Source organism: Dysidea avara, chromosome 2, assembly GCF_963678975.1.
Source record: "Dysidea avara chromosome 2, odDysAvar1.4, whole genome shotgun sequence".
Lineage (NCBI taxonomy): Eukaryota > Metazoa > Porifera > Demospongiae > Dictyoceratida > Dysideidae > Dysidea > Dysidea avara.
The window spans coordinates 29,596,476-29,620,407 of NC_089273.1; the positions used below are offsets into that span (position 1 = coordinate 29,596,476).

At 40.1% G+C, this 23,932-nt stretch overlaps 2 protein-coding genes and 1 long non-coding RNA gene across 3 annotated transcripts in view; 1 reads left to right on the forward strand and 2 right to left on the reverse strand.

Moving 5' to 3' along the window:
- Positions 1-23,932, reverse strand: part of LOC136247038 (death domain-containing ATP nucleosidase-like) — a 103,871-nt gene that overhangs the window by 75,934 nt on the left and 4,005 nt on the right. The gene's annotated exons all lie outside the window — the stretch shown is intronic.
- Positions 8,134-9,390, reverse strand: LOC136247986 (uncharacterized). Its single transcript, XM_066039804.1, has one exon. The coding sequence runs from the start codon at positions 9,388-9,390 to the stop codon at positions 8,134-8,136; it is 1,257 nt and encodes a 418-aa protein (XP_065895876.1).
- Positions 17,437-18,052, forward strand: LOC136244266 (uncharacterized). The gene is made up of 2 exons (XR_010695135.1): positions 17,437-17,674; positions 17,799-18,052. It is a non-coding gene; the product is annotated as an uncharacterized lncRNA (long non-coding RNA).

Below are 23,932 nucleotides of genomic sequence, written 5' to 3' on the forward strand. Positions count from 1 at the left end.
TCTACATGGTGGTTTCTTTGTAACTGAACTCTCTACAAGGTAACTTTTTCTAGCTGATCTTTCTACAGGGTGATTTGTTTGTAGCTGAATTCTGTATAGGTGATTTGTTTGCAGCTGAGCTCTTTAAATAATGGTTTCTTTGTAGCTGAACTCTCTACAAGGTAACTTCTTCTAGCTGATGTCTTTACAGGGTCACTAGTTTGTAGCTGAATTCTCTACATGGTGGTTTCTTTGTAACTGAACTCTCTACAAGGTAACTTTTTCTAGCTGATCTTTCTACAGGGTGATTTGTTTGTAGCTGAATTCTGTATAGGTGATTTGTTTGCAGCTGAGCTCTTTAAATAATGGTTTCTTTGTAGCTGAACTCTCTACAAGGTAACTTCTTCTAGCTGATGTCTTTACAGGGTCACTAGTTTGTAGCTGAATTCTCTACATGGTGGTTTCTTTGTAACTGAACTCTCTACAAGGTAACTTTTTCTAGCTGATCTTTCTACAGGGTGATTTGTTTGTAGCTGAATTCTGTATAGGTGATTTGTTTGCAGCTGAGCTCTTTAAAGAATGGTTTCTTTGTAGCTGAACTCTCTAAAAGGTAACTTCTTCTAACTGATGTCTCTACAAGGTCACTAGTTGGTAGCTGAGCTCTCTACATGGTGGTTTCCTTGTAACTGAACTCTCTACAAGGTGACCTCTTCTAGCTGATCTTTCTACAGTGTGATTTGTTTGAAGCTGAACTCTCTACAAGGTAACTTCTTCTAGCTGATCTCTCTACAGGGAGATTTGTTTGTAGCTGAACTCTCTACATGATGGTTTCTTTGTAGCTGAACTCTTGCAAGGTAACTTCTTCTATTGATCTCTCCACAGGGCGATTTGTTTGTAGCTGAACTCTCTACATGGTGGTTTCTTTGTAGCTGAACTCTACAAGGTGATTTCTTCTAGCTGAACTATCTCTTTCCATAGTTGCATGAACTCCCTACAAAGTAACTTCTTCTAGCTGATCTCTCTACAGGGTGACTTGTGTGTAGCTGATCTCTATACAGGTTTCTTGTTTCTAGCTGATCACTTGAATTCTCTTCAGGGTGACTGCTCTATTAGGATGACTGCTCTATTAGAGTATCTCGATCTCGCACTTGCTGCACCAAGTTGGATTTCGTGTTATAACTCTGTGGCTTTAAGTCTGATTCTTCTACACCATTGATGAGCCTTTCTAAGATGATTACTCCATCTGTACAACGATTTTCAAAGCATTACCCCAAGCGGTTTATCTGGTAGGCGTGGCAAGCAGTCGTTTTTTATTAGCTAATCTCGATTGCGTAATTGTTACACACTGTTGGTTTTTTCGTTATATCTTCCTGGTTTTTAGCTCGATTTATTTCAAACCACAAAAGGTTTGAGGTTCAATAGTTAACCTATTCACCAACCAATTTTCAGCTTCTTCCCATACGCAGTTTACCCTGTAGGCGTGACAACATATTGGTGTTATTTTTCGTGAATAATCGCTCATAACTCTGCCTGTTTATCGTATTCCAGCCAAATTTGGTACCGAGATGCGCCTTTATATCCCCTTCTGTGTGCCAAATTTCAAGGCAATGGATCTGGTGTTCGCGTTTTATAGTAGTTTTTGTAAGTGTGCGACATGAAAAAGAAAAATAAGAAGAAAAAAAATGAAGAAACTGAACCAATTTTTGAAGTCGCATATCTCGGGAACGCGCGAAGCGATTTCGCTCAAATTTGGAATGTGGAGTGCTGCAGCTAGAGGGCATGTCCACAGCAAAAATCGTCTTGTTTCATCAAGGCAGTACAGAGCTACGGAGGTGCGAAAATTGCGTTTTCTTTCTTCCTGTCAATATACTCACGGGTGTTACGCGCCGGCTTCTTGGGCCGCACGACACACTACTGTGTATCTTGATATATATATGACGTCCACATTTTCTAAGTCGGTTAGGAACCACGCCCTCAGCTCTTCGTGTTTTAGAAAACTCACTTCGCTCGGTTTCTGAAACCACGAAGAGCCTCGGTCTAGGTTCCTAACCTATACATAGGCTAAAAGAAACCACAGAGCACATTTGTTCAAAGCGGTAGGGTGTGGAACTTATAAGGGTTCTGTCCCCAGATCAAATCCTCGTGATAGCATTTTCTTCTTCTTACCTGACCTTTTTGGTTACAACTTTTATTTGCTTCCAACCTCTTTGGTTACAACTTTTCAGTTAAAACTTTTTTTTTTTTGCTTTAACAACCTTTTTGGTACATTGCGTTTTCGGTTATACCTTTTTTCTGTTACATGTATGTGTTCTTTAATGCACATAATATGGCATACCATTATTCTCTCACAGGGGACCGCTTACCTGTTTCAACATTGAATTTTATTTCAAGTGTTTTTGTATTACTCCAATGCTTTCACCCATATTTTGTTTCACATAATTGTTAGCTAGGTTAAGTAATTGTATAGTCTCAAGTTTCAGTTTGTTACATAGGTTAGGTAATCTGAAGTATGCGACACATGTTGCTATCAGACCTTCAGTGCTGACCACTGTAAAGCTTTAATAAGAATAAGATATCATTAAGAATACAGAATTTAATAGTATAACTAATGGCATGTATAAGGAATCCACAGGTATCAGTCACAACAATCTATCACCTTACTTCAATGCATAACATGTGAAACTCCTGTGCCAAAGGACAGGAACCAGTGCTGTAGGGCACTGTACGTTGATGTTACATGCTGCATTATGTACAAATTCATTCCTTTTTATAGTCAGTAAGTCAAATGTCACGTAGAATCTTTAATGGTGCCATTACCTGTGTGGCTGTATGACAGTTACTACAAGCACTGCATTTATAGTTTTCACCTTTGTGGTAAACATGTGGGATAATGCAAGGCTTAGCTACACACAGCTCACGCTCTTTAAAAGTGACATCACCTACACTTAGTTACATGAATGGCACTGATGTTTAATGCTTGGCTCCCATTGCTCATGCAGTTAATGTGGACATGGTTCTGCACACAGGCCTTAGCATGTAACATACACAGTACGGCAAGTGCTGCAAGTACCAATGCTACAACAGTATGTACAGCTTCATGTCTTTGTTGTCAGCATTTTAAGTGATTTTACATATATAGTGTACATAATGGACTACCAGCATCATTTGTACTTGTATGGTAAATGGTGTTGCACCGATAATCGGTATCGGGCCGATATTGGCTACTAGCTGATTAATCGGTTTTGATTAAATATCAAGGCCGATGTTAATCTCCACTGCGCTGTGTAGTATAATGATGTGGGGGAGGCTAGACATAAGTTATTTGGCATTTTAATTAAGTTATGTGTTAATGGTTTAGCAGTGACTACAAGCCATGCCCATAATAAATTGTCAGGGTTTAGGCCATGCCCAACAATAAACTGAGGTTTTTAGGTTTCTATGTAGTACCAGCCACTTGTCTCAACTGTATGGCAGTAGTAAAATGTACTTAAAACCTGTTTACCATGAGTAACTTTTACTTGTGGTATACATCTAACTTTACATTTTAGCCTAGAATGAGCTGTATATCAATGGTTATGTCACTAATATGAGCCATTTAATAATGATGAGATGAGTGTTAGTGTTATTAGTGTATATCGGATCGGTTATCGGTATCGGCTAATTCTGTTGCTTAATATCGGTTATCGGAATAATCGGCTAATTTGGATATCGGTGCAACACTAATGGTAAACACTCTAGGTATGCACAATATACTACGAACCTTATTGGTGCTACATTCTTTACTCAATGTGTGCCTTGAAGCATAATTATATTACCTACAGTATATGTTTACAGTATAGACAAGTGATGTCTTATACTTGGATTTCCAATGCTGTGTAGGATTTTTTGTCACTAGATAGCTATAAGATTAAACTTAGTGTAAAGTGCACGTACATGACTCATTGTAAACAGTCTGCACCATAGGGCAGGTACCAGTGCTAGCTGTAATAAGTCAAATGGGTTCAATTAAATGTATTCTATTCACTGTTTGACAGTATCTACTCTACTGTATAGCAGATACTGACATGTAGGTATACCCAAAAATGTTTCTCTCACTCTTAGGCACACGTGATTATTGTGATACTACTTTCTATAACATTCGTATATTGTTAATTGGTGATTAGTCCATAGTATGTAACTGTGTGCACATTAAATTTACCTACTTTACGTACTGTATGCCGTTGTGCTATGACCATGCAATTTTCTACTCCTAGTTAAATGGCACTGTAATATAGTTAACAGAATGCAGACATTTCATTTCAGTAAAGAAATATAATCAGTTATGTGATGGGATCTAGTTTGCGTATTTACACAGACCATATATGTTATAGAAAGTAGTATCTAATTCAAAACAACCAAGCTGTAAAAAAAGAGTGCGGTCCTCAAAAAGGCTATGGTGAAAAAAGATGTGAAATCCAAGGCGGCAGCCAAGAAATGGCTGTGATGGTAGGTTAATGGTAAAAATTCAATAACAACAATTCAGGTGAATTTTGGTGCCGCTTGGTCTTGGCACAAAATTCACCTGAATTGTTATTATTAAAACTTTTACCATTAACCTACCATCACAGCCATTTCTTGGCCGCCACCTTGGATTTCACATCTTTTTTCACCATAGCCTTTTTGAGGGCTGCACTCTTTTTTTACAGCTTGGCTATTTTGGATTAGATTTCACTTCTTTTTGTATTTGTATACCTGGGGCTTTTTTAACCTATCTCTTTTTCTTTTCCACAGGAAAGAAGAAAAGATGAAGCAGATGAATCCTTTAAATTTTATCAATAAATGTACAAATTATATATATATAATACATATATTTATTACAGAACTCTACATGGTGCATGGTTTCTTTGCAACTGAATACCCTACAAGGTGAGTCCTTCTAGCTGATCTCTCTATAGGATGAACTGTTTGTAACTGAACTATCTACAAGGTAACTTATTCTAGTTGATGATCTCTCTACAGGATGATTTGTTTGTAGCTGAACTCTCTACAAGGTAACTTCTAGCTGATGTCTCTACAGGGTCACTAGTTAGTAGCTGAACTCTCTACAAGGTGACTTCTTCTAGCTGATCTTTCTATAGGGTAATTTGTTTGTAGCTGAACTCTCTACAGGTGATTTGTTTGCAGCTGAACTCTCTACATGGTGGTTTCTTTGTAGCTGAACTCTCTACAAGGTGACTTCTTCTAGCTGAACTGCGTAGTTGAACTCCCACAAGGTAACTTCTTCTAGCTGATATCTCTACAGGATGAATTGTTTGTAGCTTATCTCTATACAGGTTACTAGTTTCTAGCTGATCTTTTAAATTCTTTCAGGTGACTGCTCTATTAGAGTATCTCGATCTCGCACTTGCTACACCAAGTTAGATTTCGTGTTATAACTCTGTGGCTTTAAATCTAATTCTTCTAGATCCTTTCTAAGATGATTACTCCATCTGTACAGCGAATTTCAAAGCATTGCCCCAAGCGGTTTTTCTGGTGGGCGTGGAAAGTAGCCGTTTTTTTTATTAGTTAATCTCGATTGCATAACTGTTACACACTGTTGGTTTCTTCGTTGTATTTTCCTGGTTTTTAGCTTGATTTCTTTCAAACCACAAAAGGTTTGAGGTTCAATAGTTAACCTCTTCACCCACCGATTTTCTTCTTCTTCCCGTAAGCGGTTTAACCTGTAGGCGTGACAACATATTGGTATTATTTTTCGTGAATAATTGCTAATAACTCTTTGCCTGTTTATTGTATTCCAGCCGAAGTTGGTACAGAGATGCGCCATAATTGCTAATAACTCTTTGCCTGTTTATCGTATTCCAGCCAAAGTTGGTACAGAGATGCGCCTTTATACCCCCCATCCCCCCCCCCCCCCCCCCGTCTGTGTGCCAAATGTCAAGGCAATCGGATATTGCGTCTGCGTTTTATAGCGGTTTTGTAAGTGTGCGAAAAGAGGAAGAAAAAGAAAAAAAATAAAACAAAACAAAGAAACTAAGCCAAATTTTAAAGTTGCATATCTCGGGAACACTTGAAGTGATTTCGCTCAAATTTGGAATGTGGAGTACTGAAGTTGAAGGGAGTTTACACAGCAAACATCATCTTGTTTCATCGAGGCAGCACAGAGCTACGGAGGTGCGAGTATTGCGTTTTCGTTCTTCCTGTCAAAATACTCACGGGTGTTGCGCGCCGGCTTCTTGGGCTGCACAACACACTACTGTGTGTCTTGATCACAATAATCACTTGTGCCTAAGAGTGAGAGAAACATTTTTGGGTATAACTACAAGTCAGTATCTGCTATACAGTAGAGTAGATACCATCAAGCAGTGAATAGAATACATATAATTGAACCCATTTGGCCTATCACAGCTACCTTGAGGATCATATTCACCACTCAGTGCTGAAATAGTCACCCAATTGTACAATAACCCCACCCTTTAAAATGTGTAAAACCAAATAAAATATCAGTCCAGTAGTCCTTTCCAGTATTCCAGTCCAGTGATTAGACACTACCGTTTAATTTCCGAATGGCTCAGGGCATGTAATGCCTGCATGCTATTAGGAATTACATGAGGAAGGTGAAGTTGAAATATCAATATGTAATGAGCATAATTACACACTATTACAGCAATTCGAAGTGTTCACGTGACAAAATAAATCAAAATGAAGTCACTTCTGGGATCCGGAGTATATAAACTGCCACGTGTTCAATCGATCCGGCTCTTTTGTAGTAACTAGTGAATGAATGAATGACTGATCCATACTCTTGTGTTACAATCTGCAAGAAAAATGATGTAGTTTGTTACATAACTATAGGGAGGGTACAATATGGGGGGGACATATTGATATTTCAACTTCACCTTCCTCATGTAATTCCTAATAGCATGCAGGCATTACATGCCCTGAGCCATTCGGAAATTACATTTCGGAAGGCTCCGTTTCGATATCAATATGTAAGTTTGAAGCCTCCACTGATGACAAAACAACTCTCCTATATGTGGACTGATCCTTGTCATCAGATGGGCGATGGTAAAACCTTTGGAAGGTGCTCTCAGATGACCAATCTGTGGCCTGTAAGATCTCTGAGATTATAACCCCTGAACAAGCAGCTTTAAATGCTGCTGCTCCTCTAATAAGTGAGCCTTGAATATATCTGTTATTATACCAGCCTCCTGTAAGCATGTTTTCGGCCACCTAGCAATAGTGCTGCTGGTAACTGGGTCGTGCTTCCAATCCAGGAAATAAAAAGGGTAGTTTTCCTTGTATCTTTACTTGTCGTAGATACACAGAACTCAAGAGTTCTCTTCTCATAATCCTGAATTGTGACAACAGGGCAAATGGACGGGTCCTCTCGAAATATGGGGAAAAAGAAGTCAGCCAGAGGCTTGACTGGTCTTCTTTGCTAAGACAAATGTTGAGGCTTAAACAACAAGCCCTCTGCAGTGAAGGTTTGGCTACTTATGTCCTGCTTGCTAAGGTCAACTGATCTTGAGGGTCTAGTCAAAGCCAAAAGCATTGCCGCTTTGAGGGTAAGAGAACGAAAGGAAAGTTCTTTGTTCGCACTCTGGTCCTTCAGGTATCTTAGTACCACTCCAACATCCCAGAAGGTAGAGAATCTGGGCAGAGGAGGTCTCTCATTGAATGCCCCTTTAAGCACTCTTGAGATCAGTGGGTGCTGTCCCACTGGTTGACCATCCACCTTAGTATGGACTGAGGAGATTGCTGAGCGATAGGCATTGAGGGAACGGTATTTGTACCCCTCCTTATAAAGGTTAGCTAGAAAATTTACCACATCCTCTATAGGTCCAGTAGTGGGATTCCTATCCCTTTGCTGACACCAATCTGCCCATTTGGCAAACAGAGAGTTGTAGTTTGATTGTGTCTTTGTCCTCCAGGAGGACAAAAGGAGGTCTGAAGCTTGTGAAGAAATTCCTCGTGATTTGAAGGATTCCCTGAGATGGGCCTTGCAACTAGTTCGGGAACTCCCTGATTCATGATGAACTCCTGATCTGTTGGGAGCAGTATCAGGTCCTCCTGAGAAGTTAATAGGCGAGGATAGTCCTCCAGCACTCCCAGAATGGTTGGAAACCATGGTTGAGTCCTCCAAAGTGTAGTTATCACGATCAGTCTGGCCCGTTGTCATTTCATTTGAGACAGACATCTGGGTATCAGACACCATGGTAGGTTGGCATATCCCTTGCTTGTCGACCAGTCCTGGCTGAAGGTATCTGTCCCCTCTGCCTCTGGATCTGGTCTCCAACTGTAGTACCTCGGTAACTGCTGTGTCAGGCGAGATGCAAACAAGTCTATTTTGCAAGGTCCCATCTGGGACTGAATTCTGTTGAAGATGTTGGGGTTCAACATCCAGTCGCACCTGTCTCTCACTGTTCTGGACTCCTCGTCTGCTACTACATTCTGCTTCCCTGGCAGATGTTCCACAATTAGGTATATGCCTTGCTGCAGACTCCGGTCCCATATGGCAATTGACAGATTGCAAAGAGGTTGGGAATGTGTCCCATCCATCCTGTTTATGTAGGATACTGCCGTTATGTTGTCCAACTTCAGCTGAATGGTAAGGTTGGACTTCTCCTTCGTGAAACATTGGAATGCCAAGAAAGCTGCTAGGAGCTCTAGATGGTTGATATGATTCGAGGACTCTGTCCTTGACCACTGGCCCCCTGTCCGAATCTCCCCTTGACGTGCTCCCCAACCCATATTGGAAGCGTCGGACTCGGTTATCAAGTCTGGGGTTCGAGGTAACAGGGTTGAGACCATCAGGGAGCCTCTGTCCAGAGCTATCCACCAGTGCAAGTCCCTCATGGCTTGTGTAGTGAGCTGGAGGTTGACATTGAACCTTGATACTCTGCTCACCAGGGAGTGGTCTTCCTCATTCACCGAATTTATCATAGTCTGTAGAGCCCTGCAATGTAAGGGGGCTTGCCAAATGGCCTTTGTCGAGGCTGACACCTTCCCCACAAACCTGGCCAGGTCTCTTATTGAGACTGATTGGCATTGTATGAGGGTTCGAGCATCCTGCTGGATCTTCCTCATCTTCTCTGGTGGGAAGGCTAAGTGGAAGGAGGCTGAGTTCACAAGGAATCCCAGGAACTCTATCTCCTGTTTGGGGGTGAGTTGAGATTTCTCCAGGTTGACTATCAGTCCCAGGGCCTGGAGAAACTGGCATACTAAGGGAATGAGCAATGTCAGCTCTTCCCTCGAATGGTGCATAATTAAGATGTCGTCCAGATATATATAATCAGACGAATTCCCATTTGTCGAAGCATCCCCACCACTGGTTTCAATATCTTTGTGAATACTCGGGGTGCTGATGTCAGCCCGAATGGGAGGCACACAAATTGGTAGATCTTGTGTTCCCATTGGAACTGGAAGAGACATTAATGTTCCTTGTGAATTGGTACCTGAAGGTATGCATCTTTCAGGTCCAATTTCACCATCCAGTCCATCCTCTGAATCAAGCCTGGGAGAATATGGAGGCCTTCCATTTTGAAGTGCTCCATCTTCACAAAGTTGTTGAGGCCCTTGAGGTTTATCACTGGCCTCAGTCCTCCCCTTTCTTCTCCACCAAGAAGATTTGGGAGACAAAGCTGATTTGGGTGGGAGGAGCTTCTACTATGGCTCCTTTGGTCTGGAGCTCCCTGATCTCCTGAGAGATTTTAGCATGCTCTTCCTGTGAGTATGAAATCTCTTGGCTTGGCCTTACTTGGTGTGGCATTTGGGTAAGCTCTAGTTTGTACCCTGTTATTGCACATTGGTCTTGTGTTATGTGTTACCAATTTGGCTCATACAGAGCTAGTCTTCCTGCCAGGTTTGGATTGCTTATTTGCAAATCCATCTGGTCTATCAACACCTTTATATGGTGTGTCAGTGAAGTGTGTGGTGAAGGGGTAGGGTTCACAACGTTTATTAAAGTTTTTGCACAAGGTGTTAACACACTGTTTATAGTTTCTAGTCATTCCTTTTCCTCTGCTGGTGCTGCTCCTTGGTGGCTCCTCTTCTTGTATTTTCCAGGGCCTGAGTTGTTTGGGCGGCCGCTCATGTAGCCCCGGTGTGGTTTGCGGGAGTGGCCTCCATGAAAACCCGTATTTTTCTTGGATGTCTGTGAGTACACCACTTTCCGTAGGGCTGCAGCTGACTCGAGCTTCTCCTTGGCTTTCTGACCAAAGTTTTCTCCAAACAAGTAGGGCTGACTGTTCTTGAAATCCTGTTCATTCATGAGTTTCTTCATTTGGGGATTGAAGTGTTGCAGGAGAGTTTGTCGCTGGAGGGTGTCGCCGGAGGGTAGACTGGTGTAGTGAGGCATCCCCCATCAGCACCAGGGAGGCTTGTATCATAGGGATAGCCTCAGGAAGAGTTAGGTTGCCTTCGCTGGTTCCTTCCAGGATGGCTGCCAAAGGACCGGCTGCTTCCAGCTACAATTCTTGTGACTTATAGGCCACTTTGTCCTGCTTGAGGGCCTCTGAGGAGAGTATACCCTCTACCACTGGATCCAACTGTGGACATTTGGTCCATCTAGAGTCTGGTTGGCTATATTTGGCCACCTTTGCCTTCTGAGTTGCATACTCCATCCTTTTGGAGAAGATGGTCTCAAAGAAGGCTTCCCCCTCTTCAGACAGTGAGACGCTTCCTGTTGTGCCAGAGTCAGAAGGCAGGCTTGGATCCTCAATCTCCGGTTCTGGGTCACTATCGCTCCCCTCATCGAGATTGTGGTCATTATTGTCATTGCCATCGCGATGGATTAGCTGGCTCTGTAGACCGTCGCCATCGCGAGGCCTCTTGCGAGACTGTTGTTGCTTCATGTTGTCATTCTTCTTTAGGTCGGAAACTTCCTGTTGGAGCGATGACACCTTCGTAGTAGATCCTGCAGTAGCGTTTCGGTTGTCTTCTCCGTTGGATCAGTCATGGTCGGCGTGACTTTTAACTTGAGCGCGGAGACGATAGTCGAAGTGCTGTCACAGTAATATAAAAAGCCGGGTCAATTGAACACGTGGCAGTTTATATACTCCGGATCCCGGAAGTGACTTCATTTTTATTTATTTTGTCACGTGAACACTTCGAATTGCTGTAATAGTGTGTAATTATGCTCATTACATACGGAGAAAAAGAACTTGATTAATAAAGTATGAGCACACATACTGTATTTTTATCTTTGAAATTTCACAGACAATTTAGCTTGTTATTTACCCCTCGGCCATTAAATTTCAAACCAGACCATGTAGGACTTATGTGATTACATTTCGGAAGGTTCCGAAATTGGAAACTATGTAAAATTTAGTAATTTCAAATTACAAAATCCCTTATTCTAAATCTCTGTACAATTTTGTAAACTACCATTACATCTGTTCAATCATCAACTTTTATCTTTCAAATGTACAAAATTTCAGGCAATGATTTTCTCATTTTTAGAAATAATTTTAGAGGTGACTTATGAAAATCTAAGTTGTTATCTACCCCTCATTAAAGGTAAGCAAATGAATCTTATTGCAAGTCAACAGAAGCAAATTATGGATAACTTAACAAATCTAAAGTATGAAAAGTTGCTTACATTACAAGTTACAATTTAATGCAAGGGATAATCCAAGGTGTTATTTTAATCCTAATTACATCATGAGTAGAACAGCATAAATTGCACAGTAATGAATCAACGTAACACTTCAAAAGTTATAGTGATTTGACTATAGCCATACATAGTTGCCTGGCTTAAGTGTCTCGGGTGTGAAGGCAGTTTAGTTGAAGAAATGGTGACAGTCTTGTCACTGCATCATAAACAAACACACATAACATGCATACTGTTGGGACTACAGAATGAAACAAAGATTTACAAACTCTTTATGAGCAGGAGAATAATATGGTGTATAGTTTTAATCAATTTGAGTCTTCCTTCTCTGAGTAATGGTCCTATGTGTAAGTGACTACAGGACTAACACTATACACCTTGCTAGTATATGGTGAACATTTTAAGTCAAATCACAACATTGGAGACTGGCTCTGAATGTTAGTGCCTGTAGTTTATTTTCAGTATAGTCGGTGTACAAATCGATTTTCTTGCTCTTCCTATTGTCTAGTGTTATTTTTCCAAACCACTCACCACAGAAGGATGAAACTTTGGTGATTCATTCCTCAGACAGTTCCGAGAAAACAAAAAAAATCGGAAGTTGTGCAAACAGGTAGGCTGAGATGATCACAAGAAAGTTATTGAATGATAAGGTTTTAATTGGTTATGGTGGGAATATAATCATTGGACTAGTATCAAATAACAAGGTATTTCTGTTTAAAGTTGATCGACATTGCAAGGACAATTGCTGGATTTATGTATTTATACAGAAGGATAACTTTATGTCTACAATTAATCATCATCATTCAATAACTTTAGTTTTACAGCTGAACACTGTTGATAAAGAAACGATATACGTGGATCAGGATGATTCTTATACAAGCTGTGCAATGGAAATTCAAAACTTTAATACACTCTTTACTTCGGTCATTTTGCTTATGCCAAGCTGAGAAAGCAGTTTGTTTCATCGAGTCATGTTGTAGCAGCAGGCTTTGTAACTACCTACTAGATCCAGTTGTTTAACTATGCTGGAACATTGCTATTGTTTCAGCAGTCATGTGAATAATAAAACTCAGGTAAAGGACTACTGAAATGAAAAAAGAAACGAAACTGCAAAAGTTTTGGGAATTGCTCCTGGAATTTCTAGGTAGTAAACTTGGAGTGGTAATCACTATGCTATGCCACCACCAGCTATGCCCACCTCCCTTAGTTTCTAATCTCATAAACGTGAGGCAATATATGGTTCGCATTCACCTGTGCCTTCATTTCTTGATAATAACTGCAAGGTTTACAATGGTCATACTGCGGTGTAATCTGAAAATAGGTACTTTTGGCCAAAACATCATGCAATTTGGACATAGACTTAATGCCTTACCAAATACACAGTCCTTAAGGAAATCCTACAAAACTTGGTGTGCTAGTTGGTGAGTGTCTAAGCTAACAAATGATCAGTCAGTAGCATCACTTGAAGTCAATAATAGCTTGAAAATTACAGCATCATCTACAGTAAAGCAGAAGTACTCAGAGAACAATTTTTCTCAGTATTCACCAGAGAAGATGACAACATTCTTGTAATACTTACCAGCCAGTATCCCTCAATGCCCAACATACATGTAACATTTAACACCAGTGGCATTGTATCCCTACTAAAGAATCTCAAATGATAAGCTGCTGGCCCAGATGATATACCCACTTGAATCCTCAAAGTATGTGCAGAGCAAGTAGCTTCAGTGATACAAGTGATATTCACCCAGTCGCTTAATTCAGGCATCTTACCAAATGACTGGCTTACAGCCAACATTATTCTGGTATTCAAGAAAGGTAATAAAAGTACTCCTGCCAATTACCGACCAATATCAAAATTATGGAATACATCATACTCCACTGCAACATGAAACATCTAAATACCCACAACATCTTCAACCCTAATTAACATGGTTTTAGTCCTGGTTTTTCCTGCAATACTCAACTAATATTTCTTGTAGATGACATCTTAAAAGTAATGGATTCTCACTATCCGGTTGACCTGGTACTGCTTGACTTTTCTAATGTATTTGATACAGTTGCTCATAATCTATATACTAATTCCCACTCGCCCACACACACGTTTTTCAAGCATAACATCTTGGTTTATGGGCGAATGCACTTCGGAGGGCTACACTGTTAATCTATGTTTGAAGGCGCATATTTTGGTGGAGATTAGGTGGTGATTCGTTGGTTGCGGATGTTTGGCTTTAAATGTCCACTACTACTACAAGAAGCCACGGAACTCGCTGGAGGCTCTGATTATGGTTCTAGCCTTCCCCAGGTGCATTTGTTTCATCTTTCCTTGCCCTTTAGTCACCTGGCTAGAAAATCCAGGCCTACGAAGACTTCAAATACAAACTCCTCCTAAAATTCGTCATCGATTCGCTCCAAACTACTCTCTAAGCATACTAGCCTCCCAAAACAAAGTGTCATAAGGTGGTTTATGTTTCTATCCGTATGGGTGTACCTTTGCATTCTGTTAATTTTTCCAGTAAATCACCATTAAACATTTACAGGAAATTTAATGGCATCCCGCTACACACGTGTTGCTAATAGGAAGTCAAAAATGATGTCATCAATACTATTTATCTAAAAGCTTTCATCTAAAAGAGGATCAATCACTGTTTCCTAATTTAACCAATTACAAAGTAGATAGCTCATGTGATCAGGTGTGTACGATATTATCTGGCAATCACACCAGCCAGTATAAAAGGAGATAACCAAAGCGTTGTGATAGTTAATTCACAGCGACACACTGTAGCAATGGACACTTCCCACAGAAAAGAATACGGAGTCTGCAGCAGACAAGACACTTTTAATTAACAGGATACACTCACACACTACTACGAGACACGAAATCACAGCTCCTGCCTACACAACTGTAAGTGGAGATAGTCCATGAGAGACACTTACACATTACTGCCCACACTTCATTAATTACACAATCAGAGGTAATATATAGGGAGTATAATGTTATCCTAATGCCTCCATTACCATAGCACATAGTTAAGTATGCGAGGCCTATACCGCTGTGTGCTAGACGAAGTATAATTACTGCGACACGAATACAAGCAGGTCAGGGGCTATAGACAGACCTAAAATGGAGGATTATCAGCAGAACCACTGCAAGAGAGAAGGAAACAGTCAAAAAGTAGAGTTTCTTAGTGGGTGTAGCAAGTTAAAAAGTGATGATCACTCCAATCAGGCTGCCTAACAGACTACACAAGGAACACTCACCTAAATGACACACTCACACACTCAGGATGACACCATTGTCAGTGAGGAAGAACGGAAGGTTACAATCAACTGCTCTAATAGAACATACATCTACCTTACCAGGTGAAAAATGGTGGACAAGATCGTGAAGTTACTATTGCAGTCTTCAATGTGTAGGGAGATGCATTTTCACTCCTTGGTTAACTCTACAGGGACAACTGAAACTTCCAGAAGCTCTACTAGTTTAACTACCTTAATAGAACATACATCACAATATCTACCCTATTACAACCTCCCTATTACAACCTTACTTGAGCAACCACCCTTCATATGAATGATTCACCTGGGCTATGCTGATACCTTAATTCTGAAAGCAACTAAAAAACAACTCTTCTTTATCTAAATACACATGCTGGTGTTGACCTTCTTGCTCAGTACAGCTGAGTACCCATACTCAATACTGTATACACACTTTGTCATGCAATAAGTAGACAACACAACTAGGATGTATATAAACCACTGTAAGTGACAAACACAGGTTGAATTAGACTATAGCTCATTGTGGTGATGCACCAACTGTTGGTATCCTACTCAGACACTTTATGTTAGTTCATGCAACATCATCATCCAAATGAAGTAGAGTACATTCCAATTGTGGTATTTGTCTACTGCTCAAAACTAATCTCTTCTGTGTATGTACATGGTTGTAATGGGACACATCTTGATACGCCACCTTCATGAGGACTGTGTAGAGCCTGTAACTGGACACATGTATCTTGACAATCCATCTGCATGAGTACTGCACATATGCTCAGAAATTCCAGTGCACAAGGCCAACCTACATTATAAAAAAGTCACTCTTCGTTGATGCAAGGTCACCAACATTATAGATAGATGTTAGTGCCACACACCATTGAAGAAACTACGCGTGCACATCAGTAGCTATGCATAATTCATGTATTTGTTGGTATACAATGATGTGATTACTCCTTGATCATTAGAAATGTAAGTGTATTCACACAATACCACATACTGTAGATTCCTTAAAATTTCAGCATCTCTAAATATTCAGTACTCCCTGTGCTTTGAACGCAACGTGCTCTAAATTTCGGCAAGCACAAAGAAAATTTCTAATATAAGAGTGCTAATTTTCAGCACTTGGAGTACTAGTTGACAAAGGTTTCTTTGGTACTAAAGACTCCCAGTGACCTCACAAAATATGCTACCTTGATGCTGGATGAAGCAGCAAGTGTGAAATTGTTCAGGGAACGTGCCCAACAATATCATCATGTGACATCACGGCTACCACAAAACGATCTTCATTTCTGCTGACAGAATAACATCGCTCCTGGAACCCACAAACATGATACACCCTCAGATATAATGCTCTGTTAAGTTACGGAACACTTCATGCAGCATCTGGGAGCAATATTTAATTAATTATCACGAGATGGTTTAATAATATTATTGCCGGATTGTGGTTTCTATTTTTACTAGTTGTTGAAATCCTTAATATTACGTCTGAGTGACTATATTCAAAAGCAATGTAGCAATGAAATCTCTCCTGGATAATGTAGGCAATCACGGTATATAAGTTAGTGCTTCAGCCAAGTGAGTGTAGTGTCCAGTATTGTCAGTTTTGCCGCAAGGCATTCCTGTTGGTCCCTGTAGCTAGAAAGTAAGCAGTAAACAGATTGCAAATAACATAGCCATGAAGCGTGCAAACTGTATTAGAGATATCCCTAAAAAATCAACAATAGCACTGGTACATTTTTTCCTAATTGTTCAGCCAGACACAAACGGAATTTATTTATTTCTGTTGAATTTTTAGGGAATCTACGGTAACAATTATCTTGGTATAATGCACATTTTGCACGGGTACAATTACGTACGGCATACAGTCTAACATTCATAAGTGGACTTCTACCTGGCTCACCTCCAGAACACAAATAGTCATTGTTGAAGGTTGCAAATCTAGCACAAAGAAAGTCTTGTCTGGTGTCCACAAGGCAGTGTCCTTGGACTCCTGATGTTCTTACTATATATTAATGACATAGATGCTAACATTTCTTCCTCCATCCGTCTTTATACTGATGATTGTGTGTTATATAGAGTGATTACATCACCTCAGGACCATCTTCTCCTACAACAAGACCTCGACCATCTTGTTCAATGGACAAATACCTGACAGATGAAGCTGAACGTTGAGAAATGTGTATCAATGACCTGTACCACATCACCTGCTTCAACCCCCACAGTTTACTATATCTCTGAGCAAGCATTGAAAATGGGGACCAGCACAACCACCTAGGGATTAGACTATATACTTCTATGACATGATCTTATCATATCCAACTGAAGATCAATAAGGCAACTAAAGTTCTTAACCTGATCAAGTGTATGCTACACAAGTGCATGCTACACAAGTGCACTAAAGAAGTCAGAAAATCAGCTTATTTTATTTTAGTAAGACCAGTGATTGAATATATATGCTGCAATTACATGGGACCCCACCAGAAACATCTAATTATTAATATAGAGAAGATCCAACGAAGGGCAGCAAGATGGGTAAAGGAAGACTATCGATTCATGATTGACAAGCAGTGTTTCAGTTCATTGGCATTAAGGGTGCTCGCTGATATTTGAAGCCGTTTAAGTGCCAGCCCAGAAACCACATGCGGCTATTACATCATAATTGGCATTACTACGCATACTTGTAGTATCCGTGTTAAGTGGACATGTTTTGCACCAGAGAACACGAGGAAGAATAGCTCGAAGAATAGCATGTTATTTCGCTTTAGAATCGTCACTGAAGTGTTAGCAAATGATTGTCTGATGGATCAACAGTTATGAATTAATTTAAAAGTAAGTGTTATTTAAGGCAACAAGTGTGAACGCACTTTTCGCTTGTAGGCAAGTTCGTGCCTTGTTTTCTCGAGTGATAGGGTATGCTGGTAGTTAGTATTGTAATTGTAAGCTGCTTATGTAGGGGACAATGTTACCAGCTGGAATCACAAGGCGTTACAAGCTGATGATGATGGCGTGCCTAGCGTAACCTATCCAAGAGCGACTTGGAGACTCCAGGCGGAGCAAGAAGCTGTTCCTGTGTGTGAAGAAGAGAAAACAGAGCTTTTTGTGTTTAGAACAGCGTTTATGACATGTTATTTTGAAAAGTTGGTGATTGCGGTCAATAGGAATTTGTGTGGTTATTGTATCAATAATGTTGGGCGCACGCAATCTTTACACATGTTTACTAAATAAAACTAGTTTTTGAGTGATACCCGTGAAGGCTTCAAAGTTTGTAGGGAGATTCGCTGATAAATTCTCCAGAGGTCTATGTTTAGATTTTGTCCGTAGCGTTATGGCTTCATGAGTTACGGCACCGAGAACATGAGGTTTTGAATGGTGTAGCACACTTTTAGTACTAACTTAAGTTCTATGTACGTTGTGTACTAATACTAAACATAGAGTTGTGAGTTATAAGCTGAAGTTTGTTCAACGTGGTTTCCAGTGCGCTACTGCGAAAAATGGAGGACTAGTTTCGATTTAAGCGCTTCATAAAGAACTACGCATAGTTATAAAATGGTATAGGCTAGAAGAATTCTGTTTGGTTTGTGTTGAAGAGAAAGAGAAGCACTTCCAACGCAAGTAGCATATGGATTCATTTTATACATTATGTGAGTATTAGCAACAATACAAAAAATGCATGTTGTATGGCTTCAAATAGCCGCGAGCACCCTTAAATTGGTCCACTATAGAACAGCATTGTTATAACGGTAGGCTTACCATGTTTTTTAACCTCGTAAAACAAATTCATCCATCAATGTACAACCTCACTACAGTCCACTTGCCTCTACTTATGTACAACACCCGCCAATTCCATCCTCTCCATGCACTTTGCAGTGCCACAACATATTATCAGATGAGTTTCTTCCAAATGACCATCCAAGATTGGAACAAAATTGCTCCGTCGAATTATTGAATCTGATTCACTCAATGAATTATTTGATTACTTACATTTTCTGATTACTCATTTTCATTGACAACCAAGGCTGGACCTACTTATTATTTTATGTGTATTTATGATCATATTGCATTTGTGTACCTATTTAATTATTGTACATTTGTTGTACTGGAGCTGTGATGTTTCAGCTCCCTGGGATACTATCAACAACAAGCTTCCTATCCCATGCAGTCACAAATCAATCAATCAATCAATCAACGATGTAAATTTCAAGGGAATACATTTTACAGTTGCTGAGTAGCGTAAGTGACCTATTATCGACACATCAAGACACACAGTAGTGTGTCGTGCGGCCCAAGAAGCCGGCACGCCACACCATGAGTATATTTACAGGAAGAAAGTAAACGTGATTTTCCCACCTTTGTAGCTCCGTGATTCCTTATCCTATTACAACCAAAGTTGCTACAGAAATGCCAGAGAGGTAGGGGAGCCCACATACCAAATTTGAAGAAAATCGCTCTAGCCATTTCCGAGATACAAGCGGCCAAAGTTTGGGTTTTTTTCTTCGTTTTTTTCTTCTTCTACTTCTTTTTGCACACTTTGCAGAATCCGCAATAAAACACGAATGCATGCTTGGATTGGGCTGAAATTTGGCACACTTAAAGGGCTCATTAAGACGAATCTCAGTATCAAGTTTGGTAGGAATCCGATGAACATTCACGGAGTTATGACCGATTATTTGCGTAAAATAAGGTCGAAGGTCTGACACGCCCACAGGGTAAACTACTTGAAGGAATGAGCTGAAAATTGCTATGTAGATGGAGTAACTATCGTAGGAGTGCCTTTTTGTGGTTTGAAAGGAATCAAGTTAAAGGCCATCGAGATATGACACAAAACCCAACCTATGTCACAATTACGCTGCAAACGAATCACCCTGCAGAGAGTTCAGCTACGAGAAGATCACCCTATAGAGAGTTCAGCTAGAAGAAGTCACCTTGTAGAGAATTCAGCTACAAACAAATCTCTCTGTAGAGAGTTCAGCTACAAAGAAACCATCATGTAGAGAGTTAGCTGCAAACAAATCACCTGCAGAGAGTTCAGCTACAAACAAATCTCCCTGTAGAAAGGTCAGCTAGAAAAAGTAACCTTGTAGAGAGTTCAGCTACAAAGAACCATCATGTAGAGAGTTCAGCTGCAAACAAATCACCTGTAGAGAGTTCAGCTATAAACAAATCTCCCTGTAGAGAGATCAGCTAGAAGAAGTTACCTTGTGGAGGGTTCAGCTACAAAGAAACCATCATGTAGAGAGTTAAGCTGCAAACAAATCACCTGTAGAGAGTTCAGCTACAAACAAATCTCTGTGTAGAGAGATCAGCTAGAAAAGTTACCTTGTAGAGAGTTCAGCTACAAAGAAACCATCATGTAGAGAGTTCAGCTACAAACAAATCACACTATAGAAAGATCAGCTAGAAGAAGTTACCTTGTGGAGAGTTCAGCTACAAAGAAACCATCATGTAGAGAGTTCAGCTGCAAACAAATCACCTGTAGAGAGTTCAGCTACAAACAAATCTCCCTCTAGAGAGATCAGCTAGAAGAAATTACTTTGTAGAGAGTTCAGTTACAAAGAAACCACCATGTAGAGAGTTCAGCTGCAAAGAAATCACCCTGTAGAAAATTCAGCCACAAACAAATTGCCCTGTAGAAAGATCAGTTAGAAGAATTTACCTTGTAGAGAGTTCAGCTGCAAAGAAACCACGCTGTAAAGAGCTCAGCTGCAAACAAATCACCTGCACAGAATTCAGCTACAAACAAACCACCCTGTAGAGAGATCAGCTAGAAGAAGTTACTTGTAGATTGTTCAGCTACAAACAATTCACCCTGTAGAGAGAGCAGCAAGAAGAAGTCACTTTGTAGAGTGTTCAGTTACAAAGAAACCACCATGGAAAGTTCAGTAATAAATATATGTATTATATATATAATTTGTACATTTACTGATAAAATCAGAAATATTTAAAGTACATCTGCTTCATCTTTTCTTCTTCCTGTGGAAAAGAAAAAAAATACAGGTTTAAAAAGTCCCAAAGCTCCCAAAGCCAGCCATAGGCCGGCTTTGGGGTATACAAATACAAAAAGAAGTGAAATCTAATCCAAAACAGCCAAGCTGTAAAAAAAGTGTGCGGCCCTCAAAAAGGCTATGGTAAAAAAAGATGTGAAATCCAAGGTGGTGGCCAAGAAATGGCTGTGACGGTAGTTTAATGGTAAAAATTTTAATAACGGCAATTTAGATGAATTTTTTTCCAAGACTAAGTGGCACAAAAATTCACCTGAATTGTCGTTATTAAAATTTTTACCATTAACCTACCATCACAGCCATTTCTTGGCCGCCACCTTGGATTTCACATCTTTTTTCACCATAGCCTTTTTGAGGGCCGCACACTTTTTTTACAGCTTGGCTGTTTTGGATTAGATATTTATTATCATCAGTTTTTGTACTTATTATTGGCTGCCATGATTTATTTACTTTTACGGAAATATTCAGTGAGTAAGGCTAGCGATGATGAGCTTTATCCATGATTAACAATACAATTCTTTTATGTTCTATGTTTGTTATTGTTATCTTGTTCTTGTAAGTTATTAGTGTTTATAGTTTTCATTGAATTGAACTGTGTTATTCGTGTTTAGTGCAATTCCACATGGAATGCTGAAAAAGAAGCGGATATCTCAAGAGAAACGATCGTCTTCTGCTCTGCCAGTGAATCACCAAGAAAATGATTGAAATGGACAAACCAATCAATGGTGGCTGCTATAACTGCAGTGGTTCAGGGGAACAGCTCCGTTAATAAGGCTGCCATGGAGTATGGAGTACCTATAATTACTCTTCAAGACAGAATAACTGGAAGGGCTTTGCATGGAGCTAAATCCTGGCCTAAGCCTTATCTGGACAAAACAGAAGAAAAAAATGGCTGAATTTCTCCAGACTACAGCAGAGGTGGGCTATGGTAAAACTAGAAAGCAAGCAATAAACATTGTAGAATCAACAGCAAGGGAGAAGGGTTTACTGAGAAAGTGTAGAATCAGTGATCGGCATTTCATTGAGAGACAACCACAGCTTAGCTTACGTAAAGGTGATTCAACTGCATTTGTACACATGGATGCCATGAAGAAACAACAAGAATTAGATAATTACTATATAACCTTAAAGAATATTCTCACAGAAAATAATTTTATGGACAAACCAGGGAAAATCTACAATGTAGATGAGTCTGGAATGCCCCTTAATCATTGTTCTCCTCATGTAATAGCTAGAAGAGGACAGAGGAAAGTGAGATATTGTACATCAGGAAATAAGTCTCAGATCACTATTGTTGCCTGTATCAATGCTATTGGCCAGACTATGCCACCATTTATAAGTTATTTGATGCCAAAAACCTTAATATGGAATGGACTAGAGGAGAGGTCCCTGGCACTACTTATGGTCTGAGTGACAGTGGTTGGATTGATACTGAGTTATTCAAACAGTGGTTTTTCCAACACTTCTTATGTCATGCCGGATCAAGCCAGCCTTTACTTTTACTATTAGACAGCCACAGTTCACATTTCAATTTAGATGTAGTTACCATGGCAGAGAAAATGATGTTATTATTTATATCCTTGTACCCCACACATGAGATGCAGCCACTTGATGCAGCAGTTTTTGGATCTCTCAAATGCACTTGACAAGAGGTCTGTCACAATTATGTTCAATCACACCCTGGTAGAATTATTACAAAGTATCACTTCAATTAAATATTTTCAAAGGCTTGGTTGAAGAGTTTGGTCCCTGCCAGTGTTGAAACTGGGTCGGGTCATCCGGGTCATCCGGGTCACATTTTCTCCGGGTCATCCGGGTCTGACCCGGTTTACAATTTATCCGTGTCTGACCCGGATTGGATCACGTGAGAAACGAAATTGTTCGTTTGATGACGTGGAACTTATAAACGCTATCGCGTAGCTCTTTCGTTAGCCACGCCCACTTATCGCATTACCAACATATGCTCAGCCACGCCTATTTGTTAGTAAGTGCAGTATGTAGCACGAAACTGAGGCTATCTATGGTGAGGGGTAGCTATTGTCAGTAGGTGAAGACCTTTTTTTTTTTTTTTTTTTGGTCTTCAACCTACAGCTAGGCTGAAGTTGCAATATTTACTCAACACGAATCAAACGCTCAAAATGTAGACATGTTCGCTCGCCCGAGAATAGCCGAAACACGTCTCGGCTTTAATTAATCCGGATCACATCCGGGTCAGTGGGTCATCCGGGTCAGCAGTAGTGACCCGGTTTCAACGTTGATCCCTGCTAGTGTAATTAGTGGATTTAAAACATGTGGTATATATCCACTTGATCCAAAGGCCGTTTTAGACCATGATCCTTGTGAACAAGTGATACTGCAAACCAGTGGTATTGATTCAACCACTGCCAGTATTTTAATGCAGAGTGATACGGAGAACAGTGATGGTGTCATTGCACAAGCAGTCTTTACTGAAGAAGAAGAAATTCATTTTGCTAAACGTTATAGTGAAGGTTATGATCTGGCACCTGATACCAGGTACTTGCAGTAGCTCCAGTTAAACTATCCTGAAGAACATGATAGAAGTATACGTTTTCAGATGTGCCTCCTACTGAACCTTAACGACTCAGTACTGCAGATGATATGTCTCCATTTCACACTTTTGTATCTAACAGTGAACATATCAATGTGCCATGTGCAGATCATGCACCATATGTCTCCCATTCTGATGATTCTTGTGGCTCCACTGATGTCACACCTGGCTCAACTCAACCCGTGTTTCCCATATCTCCACACAGCCTATTTCATCTCTTGCCGATGCAAATAAACCCATTTCACTACCCCAGCACTCTACATTGACAAATGCTACTCCCTCATCTTGTAGTTCCTCTCACCATTGTGAAACTGGTGTAAGTAATTCACAGTCTGTGTCATCTGGTACACCTTCTACTAGTGCTATTTCAAAGTACCTAGTGCAGTACATGGCTCCACCACCACCAAAAAAGAATACTGCAAATACAAGGGTCACAGGATCACGGGTGTTAACAAGTGCAGAGGGCTATGCAATATTACGATAAAAGGAGGAAAAGAAAAAGAAAGAAAAAGAAAAGAA